Source organism: Pezoporus wallicus, unplaced genomic scaffold, assembly GCF_028554395.1.
Source record: "Pezoporus wallicus isolate ANWC-B61680 ecotype Strahan unplaced genomic scaffold, APGP_CSIRO_Pwel_v1 contig_7293, whole genome shotgun sequence".
In the NCBI taxonomy this organism is placed as follows: Eukaryota; Metazoa; Chordata; class Aves; order Psittaciformes; family Psittacidae; genus Pezoporus; species Pezoporus wallicus.
In genome coordinates, this window is record NW_026637242.1 from 2,347,094 (window position 1) to 2,365,351 (window position 18,258).

An 18,258-nucleotide genomic window follows, 5' to 3' on the forward strand; every position below is an offset into this window, starting at 1 on the left:
CTATTATTCTGAGGTCATAAGGAGACTTTTTGCGAGGTTTTTGCAGCTGTGTGCTTTTGAACTCACTGAAATAAGTGACACGCTGGCTTCAAAAGTGAAAAACTCAAGTGAAGTTTTCAAAAAGAGAAATACTAATTAATATATTTGAAAATTCACTTTTCCTCTAGCACCTGGCACTGATTAAAAAACCTAAAACATGAGAAAGTACAAACCTTTTTATCTACCAGTCTGGAGTAATGCAACATTCCTTAATTCAGATTACCAAAACCTATTATCTCACACTCACACCAACACTCCCCAAATCAAAGGCAGCACAATAACACAAGAAAAGCAAAGTAAACATAACAAAAAATTCTAACCTGACGGTGGCTTCTGTAGCCACTTATTAAGAGGGAAATATATACTCTCCATTTCAAGCACATGCTGTTTCACCAAGGGTTAGGGGTGTAACAACTTGGAAGTAATGTAAGAGTCACATATCCGTAAACATGTCTTTTTACATAGGAGGAACGTTAACTATGAATGGATCAAATCCTTCACTATTTTACACACTGCATCACTCCATCTATGTCAAAACTAATGTTCCTGGACAACAGCTCAGGGCTCTGCCCTTGTTTTACCAATGTAATGGCTATAAAAAAAGGCAGGCTATCTCAGACTACATTCACCATCCCACAGTGTTTCTTTCAGTGTATGTTAAATCTTGCCAAAATTGTCTGCTTCAGCTGTCACACACTTAAACACAATGGTAGAGCGGTTTTTAGCTGGATATATGCACTAGAAAGGACTTTGAGGATGGACCCTATTTCTTTTATTACCTGGAAGCTTGATGCCAGAGAAAATCGTTGTCCTTCCCGCAGTTACCTTTGAGATTATCAGCTTTACATTAAAACCTCTTTTACTCTGTTTTACCTCTCCATTATGTCCTTTGCTATCAGCTTTGTTTCAGCAGTACAAAGGCTTGAGATTTGGTTTGTGCAACTGAAGCAACAGCTCTACAAAAGAACAGATCCACAGTTTCACTTACCCAGGAGGTTAAGCACCTCCTTGAAATTGGTCAGAAACATCTCTGTACAGGCAGTACAGTTGCCTGAGCTCATGAAGTGGTCTTCACTTCTGCAACTGGACATTTCCAAAGTCAATTCTAGGCATGATGGAAAAGACCCATACTAGGCCCATCCAGTTCTCCCTCAGCCTGTCTATACGTATTTTAAAGGTCTGTCAGTTTCCACAGGAGCCCTGGCACAGCCACAAAACAGAGCACACCTCAGCAGCACTTGGAACTGCATGGTCCCCTGCACAGGGGTTAACTAAATCCTCCACTCCTCTGAAGTGAGCTAATTCTGGAGTATTAGTCTGAAGCTGGGCAAAACTGACACAGCAACACCTTCAAAGACAGGAAGCAAAAGCTAAAGCATCTGCCAAACTCTTACAACCAAATAAGGCAGCTTTGTAATGTGCTTTCTGAATCACTGACAGGTCATTTTTCCCAGATGTTCCCTCAGAATAGCCCTGCTAGCAGATAGAAACTTAGATGATCTCTGCCAACCTCACTGCTTTGGTACATGAAGGACTTTAAGCTACCAACACTGGAAAGCGGTATGTTACATGGAATTATGATAGTGCTTGTCACACCAGGATCTCCTCCAGGAAAAAGATGGCATGCAAAACTTGTGTTTGCTCACCACCAATACCCTACTGTGAAACTCTGCCCAACCTGCGAGCAGGCAGAGTGCCATCCCAACACATGGGTTTGGATTTCGGCAGCCAACAGACCATCTACAAGCATCAAGTGTGATAGCTATGGGCAGGAATCCCAGCCCAGAGAGACCAAACAGCTGTCTCTTCTGAGCTAGCAAGCCTGCAGTTAATAGAACATAGAAATTCCTAATCCTACTTCTAGCTGTCTTTAAAATCAAGACAGGAAAGGTAAAGATAGAAAAGGTGTCTTAAAGGAAAACAAAAATATTTTAATTCTTGTTTTGACCCTAAGAATACTAAAGAGAAAAAATTCAAGCAAGTAATCAAGGGATATTTTGAGGCCTCTATGTTTAGTGATATAAATTGTCACAGAGTTTATGATAGCAAGGCCTTTACTATAACAAGAACATAAGCAGGAAACAACTCTGCACTAATTCAGAGCTGCAGCTTTGGGCAACTTTTGCTAAACAGGTGTTTGATGACTTCTCTAGAGAAAAAGCTTAAAAACCATTTTCAAGCTGCTCTGTTTCAGCACTGAATTTTACAGTAAATAAATAAGATGCATCATTTAGAAATTAAACAAAAGATACTCAAGGGCTGATGACTTATTCAACATACTTGTCCTTGTGTACAGAGAGATGAAAATTTAGTCTGAAAGACAAAGGTGTTGTTCAGCAGTCCCCTCATCAGATACAGACACATACGCAGATATTGTTACCTCTGTGCAGTACTATATGGTCAATCATGTTGCGTTTGTATTTGGTGTGATATAGGCAAAGAGGACAGCGAAGGTCTTTGGGTCCTTCCTCAGGAACTGCTGAATGCCCAGCTTCCACGTGCATAGTAAAAGCAGATCTGTGAAACAGGAGGGAGAGATGGAAGCAGTCAGAGGAGGTGTGCAGGGAACGATGAAGTGTCATAGCTCTATAAAGGACGTGTTGTGTAAAATGGTACAGATAGCACTCAGCCTTATCTTCACAGTGCCACATGGTATTTCAGTGGGGCTACTCACATGAGTAACACATGAGCAGAGGTATTTGCAGGCTTGTATCCTCAAGTAACAAACACTGATTCTGACAAGATATTCTTTTGCATGAGTTGCTCTATAGTCACATTGCTATGGTTAAGATAGCAAAAGAATTCCCATCTTTCATGCTCATTATTACTCTTCAGGCTGAAATATTCAGTGTACTTTCTCTGGCAAAGATTAAATTTTTAGCAAGTTGAACAAAACCTATCAACTATTCTGGACTTGCATGGGAGAGGACAGACTTATTTCTGGAGGCAGGTAACATCCTCAACCACCTCTGTCTTTGTAGAAAAAGTCCAAAATCAGTTAAAATGTTAAAATCCAGGTTACAAAACAGACTTAGGTTCACAGTAAGTTTGGCTCTGAGTAGTTAAGTTTTAAAGCATCACCTATAAGGATCTGAAAACCCAAGACTAAGAATACTGTACTTATTAATGTGGAGGAATGAATGAATACTCCATAGTATTTTTACACATGCAAAAAAAATCATGCTGGCATTACACTGGCTTCACACTTAAAAGCTTCAAGAGACATGCAAACAGAGGAAATTAACTGTACACCTATAACCACAAGCTCAACAGTGAAAGGAGAGGTGTCTGTGACTTGGTCATTTTTTTTCTAAAGCAGTGGTAAAGCTTGCAAAAGCTAAGGACCTCACCACAATGAACTAGAGTAGTTAGTCTCTTTGAAGTTCTTCAAGGCTCTTAGCTTGAACACAAAGCACTTACTAACACAACTGGCTTTGGGCCCAACCCAATGATCACTGAATTCTACAGGTGTATTTCTACCAACTTCAGTGAATCCTTCCATGCATTTAAGTTTCTATGGTGAGTTGAAGAGGGGATTGGTATGTGGCTTTTTGCTCCCCTCCCCCTTCTTAAAGACAGAAAACATACTGTGCTTCTCTAAAAAAAACAAGACTTAATTCCTGAATGAAACATCACCTGAAAGAACACTTCTCCCTTATGCAACTATGAATGCTTTTAAATATTGCTTAAGATTATTTTATTTCATCAAGGTAGAAGAAAACGGCATTTGCCAGATACGAACAGATTAAATGGACCTGGCAATTTCTAGATAAATAGCAACCACGACTGTCTTGGGTTCAGCAGCAGCAGTCATTTTACTGTTACAATAGCAAATTTTACCATTAAGGTAGCAAGGTAGCAAGAGAGGCTAGAGAAATATAACTACAGGTTCCTCTTCTGTAGATTCTCTTAGTTTGTGCTCAACATTCTGTTCAACAGAACCACTCCCCTTTATCCAGCCTTACTGCTTACCATCACCAGTCTCCTAAAAACTTAGAGACCTCAAATGTCAGCTGAGGGTGTTGTGCCTGGGGGTCCAGCATATCAGGAGGAAATGAGGAACAGCACAGGTGCATATTTTTCCCTTACTGAACAGCAGCTAAAAACATGCACACACACAAACACAGCACTGTTTTTAAACTTTGCACATCCAACTGAATTTTCTGAAACGTCTCTATATGTCATCAAATATGCCAGAGAATACTTTGCATTTAACCTAGATAGTTAGTGGGAGAAATAAAATTACATAAGAGAGGTTTCTTCAGAGAGGTGATGTAAACTCTCCTGTCTCCCTAGAACACCTGATTATCCCATGCTTCACACTGGTTGCACCAGGAAATGACCTTATTTTTGCAGAGAAATTTTCACACTTGAGGATAAGGACAGCACTCTTACTGTGTCCGGTGAGGAAAAAGTACTACCTATACCATTTCCTTCAGCAAGTAACTTGGTGCCCTGCTGGACCTGCTGTTCACAAACAGAGATGGACTTGGGTGATGTGATGGTTGGAAGCTGTCTGGGGCACAGCGGTCATGAAATGATTGGTGTTCAGTTCTGGGGGAAGTAAGGAGAGGGATCAGCAGAACTCTTGCTTTGGGACTTCCAGAGGGCAGACTTTGGCCTGCTCAGGAGACTGGCTGACAGAGTTCTTTGGGACGCAGCCCTGAAGCACAAAGGAGTCTGGGAAGGCTGGACATTCCTCAAGAAGGAATGCTTAAAAGCACAGCAGCAGGCATCCCCATGTGCCAAAAGATGAGCCAGCAGGAAAAAGACCAGCCTGCCTGAACAGGGACCTTTGGTTGGGACTCAGGGAGAAAAAACAGGGTTTGTGACCTTTGGAACAAGGAGCGGGAAACTCAGGAGGGCTACAAGGATGTTGTGAGGTTATGCAGGGGGAAAATTAGACAGGTCAAAGCCCAACTAGAACTAAATGTGCTTACTGCCATAAAACACAATAGAAATGTTTCTATAAATGTATTAGAAAAAAAAGGACTAAGGAGAACGTCCATCCTTCACTTGACACAGGTAGAAATACAGTGATATGGATGAGGAAAAGGCTGAGGTATTTAACACCTTCTTTGCCCCAGTCTTCAATAGGAAGACTAGCTGTTTTCTGTGTACCCGGCCCCTGAGCTGGTAGACAGGAATGGGAAGGAGAATGAAGGCCCCATAATCCAAGGCAAAATGGTCAGTGACCTTCTACACCCTAAACACACACAAGTATAAGGGATCAAATGGGATCCACCCAAAAGTACTGAGGGGACTTTGCACCATTTATCAGCTGTGCTGGCTAAACAGGGAGGTCCCAGTTGACTGGTGCCAGAAAAGGTTATAGAGCAGATCATCTGGAGTACCAACATGCAGCACATCCAGGACAACCAGCTGATCAGGCCCAGTCAGCATGGGTTTGAGAAAGGCAGGTCCTGCTTGACCAACCTGATCTCCGTCTATGACAAAGTGACCTGATTAGCAGATGAGGGAAAGGCTGTGGATATTGTCTATCCAGACCTTAGAAAAGCCTCTGACACCTGCAGCATTTTCCTGGAGAAACTGGCTGCTCATGGCTTGGACAGGTGTGCTGTTTGCTGAGTAAAAAACAGGAACCAGTGGATGCTGGGGCCCAGAAAGTGGTGGTGAATGGAGTTAAATCCATTTGGCAGATGGGCACAAGTGGTGTTCCCCAGGACCCAGTACTGGGGCCAGTTCTGTTTAGTGTCTTTGATAATGATCTGAAAGAAGAGATCAAGTGCACCCTCAGTCAGTTTGCACACAACACCAAGCTGGGTGGGAGTGCTGATCTGCTGCAGAGTAGGAAGGCTCTGCAGAGGGATCTGGACTGGCTGGATCCATGGGCTAAAGCCATTTGTGTGAGTTGTTTCAACAAGTCAAAGTGCTGGGTCCTATGTTTGGGGCATTAGTAATTCCATGCAATTCTACAGGCTTGTTCGGTTGATATGCTGGAAGGAAGGGATGCCATCCAGAGGGATCCTTACACGCTTGTGAGGTGGGCTGATACCAACCTTATGAAGTTTAACCATGCCAAGTGCAAGGTCCTACACTTGGGTGGGAGCAATCCCAGGCACAGCTACAGGTTGGGCAGAGAAGAGATTCAGAGCAGCCCTGCAGAGAAGGACTTGGGGGTGTTGGTTGATGAGAAAATGAACATGAGCCACCTTCAGTGTGCGCTCCCAGCCCAGAAAGCCAACCGTATCCTGGGTTGCATCAAAAGAAGCGTGACCAGCAGGTCAAAGGAAGTGATCCTGCCCCTCTACTCTGCTCTCGTGAGACCTCACTTGGAGCATTGTGTGCAGTTCTGGTGTCCTCAACATAAAAAGGACATGTTGGAACTGTTAGAACAAGTCCAGAGAAGGGCCACGAGGATGATCAGGGGACTGGAGCACCTCCCATATGAAGACAGGCTGAGAAAGTTGGTGCTGTTCATCCTGGAGAAGAGAAGGCTGCATGGAGACCTCCTAGCAGCCTTCCAGTACTTGAAGGGGGCCTACAAGGATGCTGGGGAGGGACTCTTCATTAGGGACTGTAGTGATAGGACAAGGGGTAATGGGTTAAAACTTAAACAGGGGAAGTTTACATTGGATATAAGGAAGAAATTCTTTCCTGTAAGGATGGTGAGGCACTGGAATGGGTTGCCCAGGGAAGCTGTGAATGCTCCATCCCTGGTGGTGTTCAAGGCCAGGTTGGACAGAACCTTAGCTTAGTGTGAGGTGTCCCTGCCCATGGCAGGGGGGTTGGAACTGGATGATCTAAAGTTGCTTTCCAACCCTAAATATTCTAAGATTCTGTTCTGTGATTCTAACAGTGGCTGTAAAGCTGCCCAGTGGAAAAGAACCCAGGGTGCTGATTGATGGAGCTGAACATGAGCCAGCTTGTGCCCAGGCAGCCAAGAAGGCCAATGGCATCCTGGCCTGTATTAGAAATAGTGTGGCCAGCAGGGCCAAGGCAGTGATCATCCCCCTGTACTTGCACTGGTGAGGCTGCACCTTGAATCCTGTGTGCAGTTCTGGGCCCCTCACTACAAGAGAGACATTGAGGAGCTGGAGTCTGTCCAGGAAAGAGCAACAAAGCTGGTGAAGGGTCTGGAACGCAAGTGTGATGAAGATCAGCTGAGGGAACTGAGGTTGTTTAGTCTGGAGGAAAGGAGGATCAGTGAAGACCTTATGAGCTCTCTGCAGCTACCTGAGAGGACGTTGCAGTGAGGTGGGGGTCAGTCTCTTCTCCCAAGTAACAAGAGATATTATGAAATAAAATGGCCTCAAGCTGCACCAGAGAAGATTTGAGATTGAATATTAGGAAAAATTTCTTCACCAAAAGGATTGTCATGCATTGGAACAGGTTGCCCAGGAAAGTGGTTGAGTCACCATCCCTGGAGGTATTTAAAAGATATGTAGATGTGGTGCTTAGGGACATAGACTTGGCAATGATACGCTAACAGTTGGAGTTTACGATCTTAAAGGTCTTTTTCAACCTGAATGATTCTATTTCAGTGATTCTAAATCCTACTGCAAGGACTTACTCTGCTTTCGTCTGCAGCAGATGGTACCAGCTGTTGTAGGAGAGAGGAAAATGGATTACATGGATGCTGCTGTGATCTGGCATGGCATTTCCTATGTTTCTCTCCCTGGTCTGCAGTGGCCATGTTACTGTTACAGCTATAGCCAGCTCTCAAAGACCTCAGAAGTCTTTTCAAGTGCTAAAAAACCCTTTCGAGTTCAGTTTATCTGTTTTGCACAGTACTTACTTAAAGCCTGTATAAAAGGAACAATCCTTGCACTTGAAGAGTTTTTTCCCTCCATGCTTGTCACGGTAGTGACGCCGAATGCTCTGTATATAACCCGAGGAGAATTCACAAAATTCACAGTTAAGGATGGCTTCTGTTTTGTCCAATCCTGCAGCACTCCCAGAAAGTGGGATTGGGCTGATGTTGTTGTTCCTGGCCAAAGCTGCAGACTGGTAGTGGTTCAACTGCTGCTGAACATCAGGAGGCTCAGAATATGAAGAGTCTGTAGAGAAACAGAAGGAATTTGTTATTCCAGGTGGATCAACAAAACTAAAAAGATTTAAGGCCTGCTCCAGCACCTACTGGCTTTTAGAAGGAGTTGATGAAGACGCTGGTTATTAAATCTGCCAAAAGCTTTCTGAAGGGATTAAGAAAAAGAGGAGTGGCACTCCTTAATCTTATCTGATCTGTATTCTACAATTTAAATTGTGATGAGTATAAATTATGCTTTTTAGATCTGATTTGGAGAGGAAAGGAATGACAGACCTAAATTAAGAGTCTAAAAAGAAGTCTGGGTTTAAGACACTTTTAATTTGTGAAGGTAAAGCATGTTAATCATGCTGCCAGGTATTTATGTGTTTGGTACATAAATTAGACCAGAGATAAAAAAAAAAAGGTACTCTTCCCTACTCATTCATGCAATTATTTAAGAATCCCACATCAAAAATTAACTTTAGAGAAATTATACAATTTTACTGTATCACATTTGAAGAACCTACAAAAGGCAAATTCAAGTTCTACTAACTGATGATGTTTGAAATGAAGTCATTATTGGGAAAAAAATATTTAATCATAAAATCCCATAAAGCAAACTTCTAAACCACATTTCCCTAGAAGATGCTAATTTTTGCCATACTGAGAATGAGATCCCTTTACATAGATGTGTCTGTATAGATGTACCCCTTCTACAATCCAGCAAAACTGTCACACCACTTTAATGGCATGTAGAGAAGCACACACCAGGGATGTCTCAGTACTAAAACTGAAAGCTATTATATTTAAGTTGGATCCCCCCCCCTAAAAAGAAGGAGGGGGGAGGGTGGTGTTGAACCTTTCCCAACACATTGCTTGAATGTGGAGGTTAGGAATTCATCTGCTTTGTCCTATAAAACCCACAGCTGCCGATGAATGGCACAAATGAAAGCAGACAAATAAAGCACAGATAAATTTCAGTGTAACTTTCCTGAAAAGAAGACAAAAGGCTCTTTTCTTAAGCTTTCTGGAAGAAAGTGGGGGGTGGGTGGAACAAGGGGAGTTTGGGGGAGTTGGGATACAAACTGTACAAGCCACCTCCTGCTTTGATGGGTACTACATTTTCCAAAGCTTAATTCCCCAAGGCTAGATATGTAGGAATTCTCTAGCAGACATACTTATGGGAACTTAACACCATCCATTCTAACCAATTAGTACAGAGACACAAAAGGCAACCAGGGCTATATAACAGTCAGTGTGGGGACTTCTCCACCTGTCTTCATGAGTAAAATACTTTCATTCTTTTCTCACCACCACAGAAGGGGGCTATACATGACTGAAAAATGGAAAACAAACTAAAAACAACAACAACAAAAAAAAAAAACAAAACCAAACATATAAACAAAACTCAGGCAGGAGATAAATGTCTCTGGGCTCCCCTGGCTTTATCACCTGGTGCGGTGAAGCAAAGACAAAGGCAGAGACATGAAAGATTTTGATAAAATAAATGAAATAGATTTTGTTTTTTCCTATAAACTGAGGCTGGATTACAATGCAGCATTTATCACCTCTTGTGCATCACTCCAGCAGCAGGTTTGCTCACCATGAGGGCTCACAGTGAGCTCCACCTATTCAAATGTCAAAGCTTTCTTTGCCTTGTGTTTGAAACAAGACCCCCACTTACTTTACTTTGGCACTGGACAGGCCTGAGGAGATGCAGAAGTCTCTTCTCCCTCTAAGGCAGCAACTGTGCATTCACCCTCTTTTAGAACAGGACCTTGAAGCCTAAATGATGCATGGTTCGGAGCAGATTTGCTGACATGTATGTCTGTAGCCTGATGTCTGGGCTACCAGGTTCCATGCTTCTAAAAGCTCAAAACACTGTCAGATTTCCTGACAAGGACAGGACAACCTAAAAGAAGCTCATAGCAACAGAAACAGTATGTTTTGTATATGTACTAGTAAAATTTCTTTGGGGCACTGATTAAAGTTTACTTTGTAGCTGTTTGTTTTCTTAGGAAGAAGGGATCAAAAATTTCCATCATATCATCAAGGTTCCTAGCCAAAACTTCAGTGATGTCCATTGCTAAGAAAGTTACAGGTCTAAAAATTGTTATTTTCAGAACAAGTAGGTTTACCTGCTGTTTGGAAGATCTACTATACTTCAGGTTTTCTCACTTTTCCTGTTACCTGGTGTTTATTATTCCAGCTTTCAAACATTCAGATATTTACACACCTCTATGGAAACAATATGTGAAAATTGCAAAAGGAGATAGCTACATGCCTATTCCCACAGACAAAAACAAAACACACAAAGTAGCTTTCCTTGTCATCAGGAATAGACAGAAGCAAATTCTACCTTTAATATTTGAACTCTTACCTTCTTTCAACCAGGATTCATGCTGGTTACCTTAGAATTTTTAGTACATTTCTCCATTACAATTAAGATAGTTAAATTTGAAAAGCCATCTGAAGAGCTTATACAGAAAGTCTTACACTCAAACAATGGTTGCATGCATGTCCCTACTTCTGCCTGTGTATTCTTCCCCTTTTCCTCTGCCAAATGCTTTCATTATTTTGCAATCCTTCTGGAGTGCAAGATTTAGCACTTCCTGAAGAAAACCACCCGGGATTAACACATGTGTATAGGGCTTCTGTTGGTTTCTGGGAATCAGTTTGCCAGACAGTTATCCTAATACGCAGGTGAAACCCAGCTTCACCAGGAATACTTCGGACAGAATCCAAAGCTGACTAAAGGCATAGGAGGTTTTCCACCGACTTCTGTGAACCACACTTTTTCATGCCCCCTCTAAAACCAGTGAAGGCAGTGGAAAGATAGCTACTGACTTGAGTTTGCGTCCAAATGTGCATTTCAGCACACAGCACAGAATGCGCTGCCAGCAAATAAGAAACAGATGATGGGGTTGACATTTTGGAGTTTTTATTTTTCAAAAGCAGTACCTAAGAGAAGGACTAGAGAGACAAATCCACAGCCAAGGAGCAACAGTGCTGCCTTAAACTGGCAGAGTACTTCTACATGGGCACTTCTCTGTTCTGTTGAAAGAGCAGGCTGAAGTTTCAAATGGCTCTGCACATACTTCAGTGCTAGGCTGAGTTTGTATGTTGCTGTTGACTGAGTATTTTAAGAGCCTTGGCACTTATGGAAACCTTGAGCTGCTGTGCACCAAACTGCTGAACACCTTTTGGTGGTGCTGCTGTTAACAAGAGGATACCTGAATGTAAGAGTAGAAAAGGAGGATGAAGAGAGCAGACCTTTCCGCTCAGAACTGATCAACAACTGAGTCACGGCTGTACACAATGCAAGTTCTAGCTCAGTCTTTTTCCTGCACCCCAAGCACAGACAGTTGGGAGCATTCTAGGAAAGTGTCAGCAACCTTGGCCTGGAGTAGGAATGGGGTCTAACTCTCCATGTCTGAAAAATGTAAAATGGCCTTAGAAGCCTACTTCAAAATAAGAAATCAGAAGAAAGACTTTAAAATAAGCAAAGGGAAGAGTTAAGAGAATTTATGTCAAGTAATGTAAAACAAGAAAACACCAAGGTGAAGAAAATTAAGAAAAAAACGAAACACCAGGAAGTACTGATTACATGTTAAAAAAAAAAAATTGCATTTTTTTAACAGTCTTAAGATACCACAAGAAAAAAAAGGATGTTCATAAATGCAATGCAAGTAAAAAAATCAGAATACTTATCCCTGACTGATTTAAAACAAAACAACAGCAAAAAAAAAAACAAAAAGAAAAGCCCACACCAAAAAGACCAAGATCCAGTTTTAGAAGTAATTTTATCCAAAATGAATGGAAAGACTTTGCTGTTCAAAAGCAAGGTAATAAATGATCTCATACAAGAGGTAGGACACCTACAGTCATGCTAAGAGGCAAAAATTAACAGTAACTGTTGTAGTAAAGCCTGGAATAACAGCATCGATGCTGCAAATCTCAATTTTGGGATTTCACATGAAATGTCTACCTACAGACTACCTGCAGAGGAAGAATAACAAGGCTAGCAATTAGTAATATCTGCCATCACCTATGGATCTAAAAAAACCACAGAATCTATGCTCAATATACAACAGCATTCTCATATCCAAAGTCAGGAATGGAGATGCTTGGCTCCTAAGATTAGAAGAAAACAAAGATAATATAAAAATAAAATAATAACAAAAAACCAAAGCTTAAAAATGCCTTGGTGGGGGGAAGGGAATATAGTAACCGTACAGGCCTAAGACATTATGAATCTGTGAGAAAAAGAGGAGACTAGTTAAGAAAATATTTGGAATTATATTTAATTTTCTCCTAATTCATTCACATAAAGAGAAGATTTATATAAAGAATGACAGAAAATTTCCAAGGAATTAAGAAAAGAAGCAGATAAATTGTTTCCTCTGGAGAGAAACAAATTTGTAAAACCAAATCAAGATGCACTACTATACTAAAAAATATCATCAAACACAAAATATATGGCCAAAACCACAGAGGAATGTACTAATAATTATTATTATTTTTAAAGACGTAAGATAAGACTAAGAGTGGAATCTATGATATCTAGGAACATAATCGCTTCTCAAATTCAATGGGACTCAAAATTATCAGCTCACTGAGTTTAGGATAGCATACAGTCATGAATGGCAACAGCTTGAAAAGTGGGAAGGTGGCAAAGCAGGGTGTCATACAAAGATTGTCAAGACTATACACATTTGTTCACTTTATGCCATGCAGCACTGACCTGGAAGGAAGATATTATGTGGGAGGGTGAAATGTTCTGGCAATAAATTAAGCTGAGGGGAGGGGAAGACAGAATAAGCTAGGATTCAGAGGGAAGAAACAAAACGCTCATGAAGAAGCTTAGGGAAAGACACAGTACAAGGAAGTTTTATTTGTTGCATGTTTAAAAACAGAATATGAACCTACTCCTCTACTTAAATTCTGATTTCTACTTACATTGCTAGGACATCGTGAATAAGATGCAACTGAAATAAACTTTGTGCCCTTGTTCACACACTCCAAAAGACAAAAGAGTAATCACAGAAGAAATAAAGTCCTAGAATAAAACTGCCATTTAAAGGATCAACCAACCAACTAACCAACCAATCAATCCCAAAATCTAAAAACCTTGCTGGAGGAATTTATTTCAGCATTATCTGTAAAGGCCACTTTTTAGATCATTTTAGACTAGCTTTCGTAAGACAAATGTTACATATATGCCTAAGGCTCAGCAGAGGGCAACCAGAAAGATATATGGATTATGCAATCTTGTTTATTCAAAAGAGGTGAGAAACTATATCCATGTTTTTTAATAACTTTGAATTCCCTTTTGAGTTATGTGCACACCTACCTCTGAATGGAACTGACACAGGATGTCATTTCCACTGTGCAGCTTTTTCATAGAATCATAGAACGGTTTGGGTTTGAAGGGATGTTAAAAATCATCTAGTTTCACCCCTCCTGCCATGGACAGGAACACCTCATACTAGACAAGGTTGCTCAAATCCCTGTCCAACCTGGCTTTGAACAATGCCAGGGATGGGACAGCCACAGCTTCTCTGGGCAGCCTGTGCCAGTGCCTCACCACTCTCACAGCACTAAGTACTTAGTACTTTCATACTAGTATCAACACTAATTTCAAAGCTACATAAATTTCATTGAAGAAGAAAATAATAATTAATTTTATCATCTTAATTCCATTACACAGAGAAAGTCTCATACTGATGCCTACTGAAGAATCTTCACAGCTGAGATCAAGGAGTGGCTATAATACTCTGTAAGATGATGCAAAGGAAATCAGTATGAATTGTATAAGACTTAGGAAGAAGTGACATAACTGGTGAAATAAGTTATACTATATTATCTCTATCAGAAGTATCAGTCCAAGAGCTTCCCATCCCTTCCTGGTTTTGAGTATCTAACACTACCAGGAATTTTTATTAGCATTAGCTTTCAAGACAGGAAAACATGGTCATGAACACTGCCCAATTACCCTGCTCTGCTAATACTGTGATTTGGAAGTGTTGGTTTTTTAGGGTCGAGAAACACTACATCAATAGCCATTTAATTTTTAGTTACCCCTTCTTTTCATCTGTCCTCCCCACAATAAATTTTTTGCCTGCCTTAAACTCAATTTAGCTTTCCTGATTTTCTTTAGGTGACTGGGCCACTTATTAGTCATGTTTAGACTGCACACAACCCTCACAGTACAAACTAGGCTCTTCCAGTAGCTGCTCTACAACTTGCAGCCTTTGCAACATCAATGCCAAGCCACCAAAGGTTTCTAACCCCACAGGTTGCTTTGCCCATTGCTGTTTTTCCTTACAATACAGAGATGATGCATGGAAGTGCATCATGGTCCCCTGGCTCTGGCATTCACGTTATTTCACCTCTGTTTACCCACTGCCTTCTGTGACATTGCAAGCTGTTAATCTGCTGCCATGCTCCCTGATTTCCTTCACATTTTTAAGGGCAGTTAATTTTTCGGGAGCACTCCACATTTCTTTCTCTATTGCTCCAGCCTTTGACATATTTTGTATTAATGAACACACAGAGCCACAAATACGCTGCTGTCACTGAAATGCTCACTTGCCTTTAAGCTTGAAATGAATAGGGGAAATAAATACAGCTTTTATCAAGTGCTACGTTTTTGCATTCTGCTTCAAAACTGGCCCTAAAATTTCAGTGACGATATGGGTACTGAGGATCCATTCTAATCATAGAGCTCAGGAACCTGCAGTTTGTTCTGGAGATATCCAGCATTCACCTTGACATCATCCTTCTCTTCCTTCTCCTTTTCCTTCTTCTTATTACCACTGACAACAGAAAGACCTCATCTCTATTGCCAGCTCTGAACTCAGATCAATTTGGGCAGTATTTTTAAGCACTGGTACCAAAATGTAGTAACAATGTCCCTTAAAGAAGAAATAAAACCGGCTACTTAAACATCAAACTTTGGGTCATCAACTATGATGATGACGTATGTCCATTTCAACAGGGCTAAAATGAGCAAAGAAATTTTACCTCTTCATCAAGCACCAAATCCCTCTAGCAGGTTTTAGATCAGTAGAAAGTAACTGGAGTCTCAGGGGACAGGGAGAATATCAGTTAGCTGACATAAGAAGGCTACTGACATGTGGGAACGATAGCCTGTAGAAATGCTCTCTTGCACAACACTGGTCAAGCCCTACTGTGTATCCCTTTACAGCAACAGAATCCTTTTTATCTGTATAGAGTGATCACAAATTCCAGGGACAGCAGTAGTATGTGACAGCTAAGAGAGCATCACTACCACTTCAACCCCTATACTGCACACAAAAATTAGAGCCCAAAGTAAACACCTCAGGTAAAAAATCAACAGGAATCTAGATATGCTTCTTTCTTTCCCCTGTGGATGCAATCAGATCATTCCCATCTGTCCAGGAGGAATCCAGAAGGTGTTTCTTCCTTCATTTATTACTTGATCTACCAAACAACTTATCCTGTCTTCTCTCCACCCTAGGCAAGTCTTTCAGTATCACAGCAATCCCATCAGAGCAGGCTGGCCAAATCCATACAAAGACTGACAGCAACCCTCTCCCAGCTGCATGAGTTCCTGTCTCCATCCTGCTGAACCTCAATTTTGCGTTTACCCATTCAGTTCAAGCACAAAGAACTCGGGGGCAGAAGAAAGCACAATGAACAGCAAGCTGACACCCCCCTCCACCCCTCCCCACCCATCTCCTTCTGTTCCACTAGCCACAAAACTCTTCTCAACTTGCTGCAGGAAAAGGCCAGAAGCCAAACAAGTATACACCAGTGGAAGACTGCTGCAGAGAACAAGGTCATTCCCAGTGCCCTAGGTCCTTGAAACAGTGGGGAGTTTGTTCAGTAAACTTGGAGGTGAACAAGCCCTGCACTTGTTCCACCAGTCCCTGCCAATCTGATGCAGGAGAAAAGTTCCCATCTGATCCAACATCTGATAATTAGCTTAACACTGACCACAAGAAGTAAGACACAGCAGCAAATACCGGAGAGTTTTAAACAACCACTGGCAGGCAGTCTGGCCACTGTGATAAGGAAAGATTGGCAAAATCTGAGGGAAAAGCAGAAACTTGGTCTAGGTTAAAGAAAGAAGGCACACAGGTGGGGGAAAAAAAAAGCAGCCTGCAAGGAAGAAGGGTTAATCTGATGCTTCAAAGTGAGCATGCAGCATTTCTACTATGGGGCACAAAAACAGGAAAACAGGCAGGACAAGTAGACAGCTTTTGCAGGCTGACTATAACTACAAAAGCAGAAGCATCTTTTGTTCTTCAGTATGCAGATCACAGTTTTGCATCCTTCCAACTCACCTTGCAATTAAAGCAACTAGTGACTGAAGGTTTGCCTGAATTTGCCCTGCAGTCGCTACTTTGCCTCCCCAATTAGAAACCAGCCAAACAAAAGGGTCTCAAACTTCAGAAGAGTGGGGTCCAAACCCCATTCCCTGAAAAAAGCTCAAACCCCAAACTAAATATATTCTGCTCCAATGCAAGATTTCTGAACTGTGAGGATTTTGACCCCTGTGGTCTTCCCCAAACATTAGCAGTCGTAACACACTAAGACACAGTAGCAATAGTAAGAGAGAACCAGCACCAAAGGTGGAGAGGACAGCCTTAGGAATTTTCTGCCCTGATTAGGTGGTTAGAAACATATCCCTTAATCAAGAACAACAGTGTAGATGAACAGAAATAAACAATTCAGCCACAAACTATGGTATGGATTAAAAATAAATAAATCAGGGGTAGTGTGTCTGAGCATATGGAAAGCTTGATTCTCTTCTGAAAGGCAGAAGGAAGAGGGAGATGTGTGGATCACTTTAAAAATCCTGCCTCATTGGCATCAGCTGAGAAGATTTTGTTGAAAAGGCTCATTACATCTCTCTGTTCTCATCTCATTCTGCTACTACATGGAATTGCTTTAGCAACCCTGCTAAAGGCCCCCTGTACCCCTCAGAATTTCATCTGTCAAGCAGTACAGAAGACACACATTCCGATTATGCATTATCCACTTTGAAAAAGTGTACAGAAATGGGAAGGGATTTACAGTTCTTCAACAACAGTCCCAGAAAACAAGACTTAATCAAGCAGTTTTGTACCCAGCCTGACTCTGGCAAAGCAAGCAGATATATTTATATTTCAGTCTCTACATGAGGCAAAGTTCTTTTCCACTGGCAAAGGCTAAAGTTCAGAAAAAGCTGGAACAGGGCAATGGGTGTTTCACTTAGCAGTTTTCAAAACACTTGTTGCTGCAAGTAATTAAATTTAATGAGGATGTTGACATACCATGTACAGGGAAACTCAAGAAATCTTCTAGTTCTGACCCTGCATGTGTTTTGTGATGTGTGCTGGTATTAATAATAGATCCCATTTGGTTTGCACAACAGTGAAAAGCATTATTGAGCTTCAAGGGCACACACAAAGTGTGCTGCTTTCTACATTTCAGGAACTGGTTACCACTAAAAAGAAATGAACTTGTACAATAGCAGCATGACTGAGAAGGCATTAAAAGCCACATCCAGGTCTGTCTAATCTATCACTCGCACTTTACTGTTTTGACAATTCAATAATCTTAATCAGTAACATTAAAAAACTATTATTATGAATTACTGCACACAGTCATGATCAAACAGTTTTATGAGGCTTCAAATCTGCCAGCCATATGACTAAAGAATAGTACTTTGCTCTACAATACAGTTAGGCCAAAGGGATTACTTTCACAAAATAAAAAGTGACTCAAAAAAAAGCAGTAGTACTAGCCATAGTAGTTTAGGGCAAGTATTTTACACACTTCCAAGATGTTTTTGCTAAGGGTGAATTCATAATGTTAAACAGTTAATCTACTGTTCCGCTTCATGGTCTATATGATGACAGGCTGCACTCATAGATTTCTAAGTTTACAAGAGGAAGGCAGTCCACCACCTCCACAGGCCTTGAATACAAGCAAACATGTAACACCAGGAATTACGCAAACACAGTGTCTGTGGCCATGTGCTTTCTCCTTAGCTGATTACTTTGCAGGTAATGACTGTTTCTTCTATTCCTGTTTTCTAGTGTTCAGTCACGTAAGTTTTGTGTCTTCACTTTGCTTCCAACTCCTCCTTGCTGGAAGAGACAGTAGTCTTCTTATGTTATGCCCAGACAATGGATTGTGGGATTCCACTGCCTTGCACTCAAGTCATCAGGAACAGAGCTGACCCTGCACAGCCC

At 41.3% G+C, this 18,258-nt stretch overlaps 1 protein-coding gene across 6 annotated transcripts in view; it reads right to left on the minus strand.

Moving 5' to 3' along the window:
- Window positions 1–18,258, minus strand: part of ZNF462 (zinc finger protein 462) — a 96,445-nt gene that overhangs the window by 13,874 nt on the left and 64,313 nt on the right. For 5 of the 6 annotated variants that reach the window (XM_057404412.1, XM_057404410.1, XM_057404407.1 and 2 more), the window contains 2 exons: window positions 7,799–8,060; window positions 2,420–2,556 (listed from right to left, as the gene is read on the minus strand). In XM_057404412.1, coding sequence (XP_057260395.1) covers window positions 2,420–2,556; window positions 7,799–8,060 — 399 coding nt within the window. Of the gene's footprint in view, window positions 1–2,387; window positions 2,557–7,798; window positions 8,061–18,258 lie in introns of those variants that run through there. The other variant, XM_057404413.1, reaches the window with a different exon arrangement.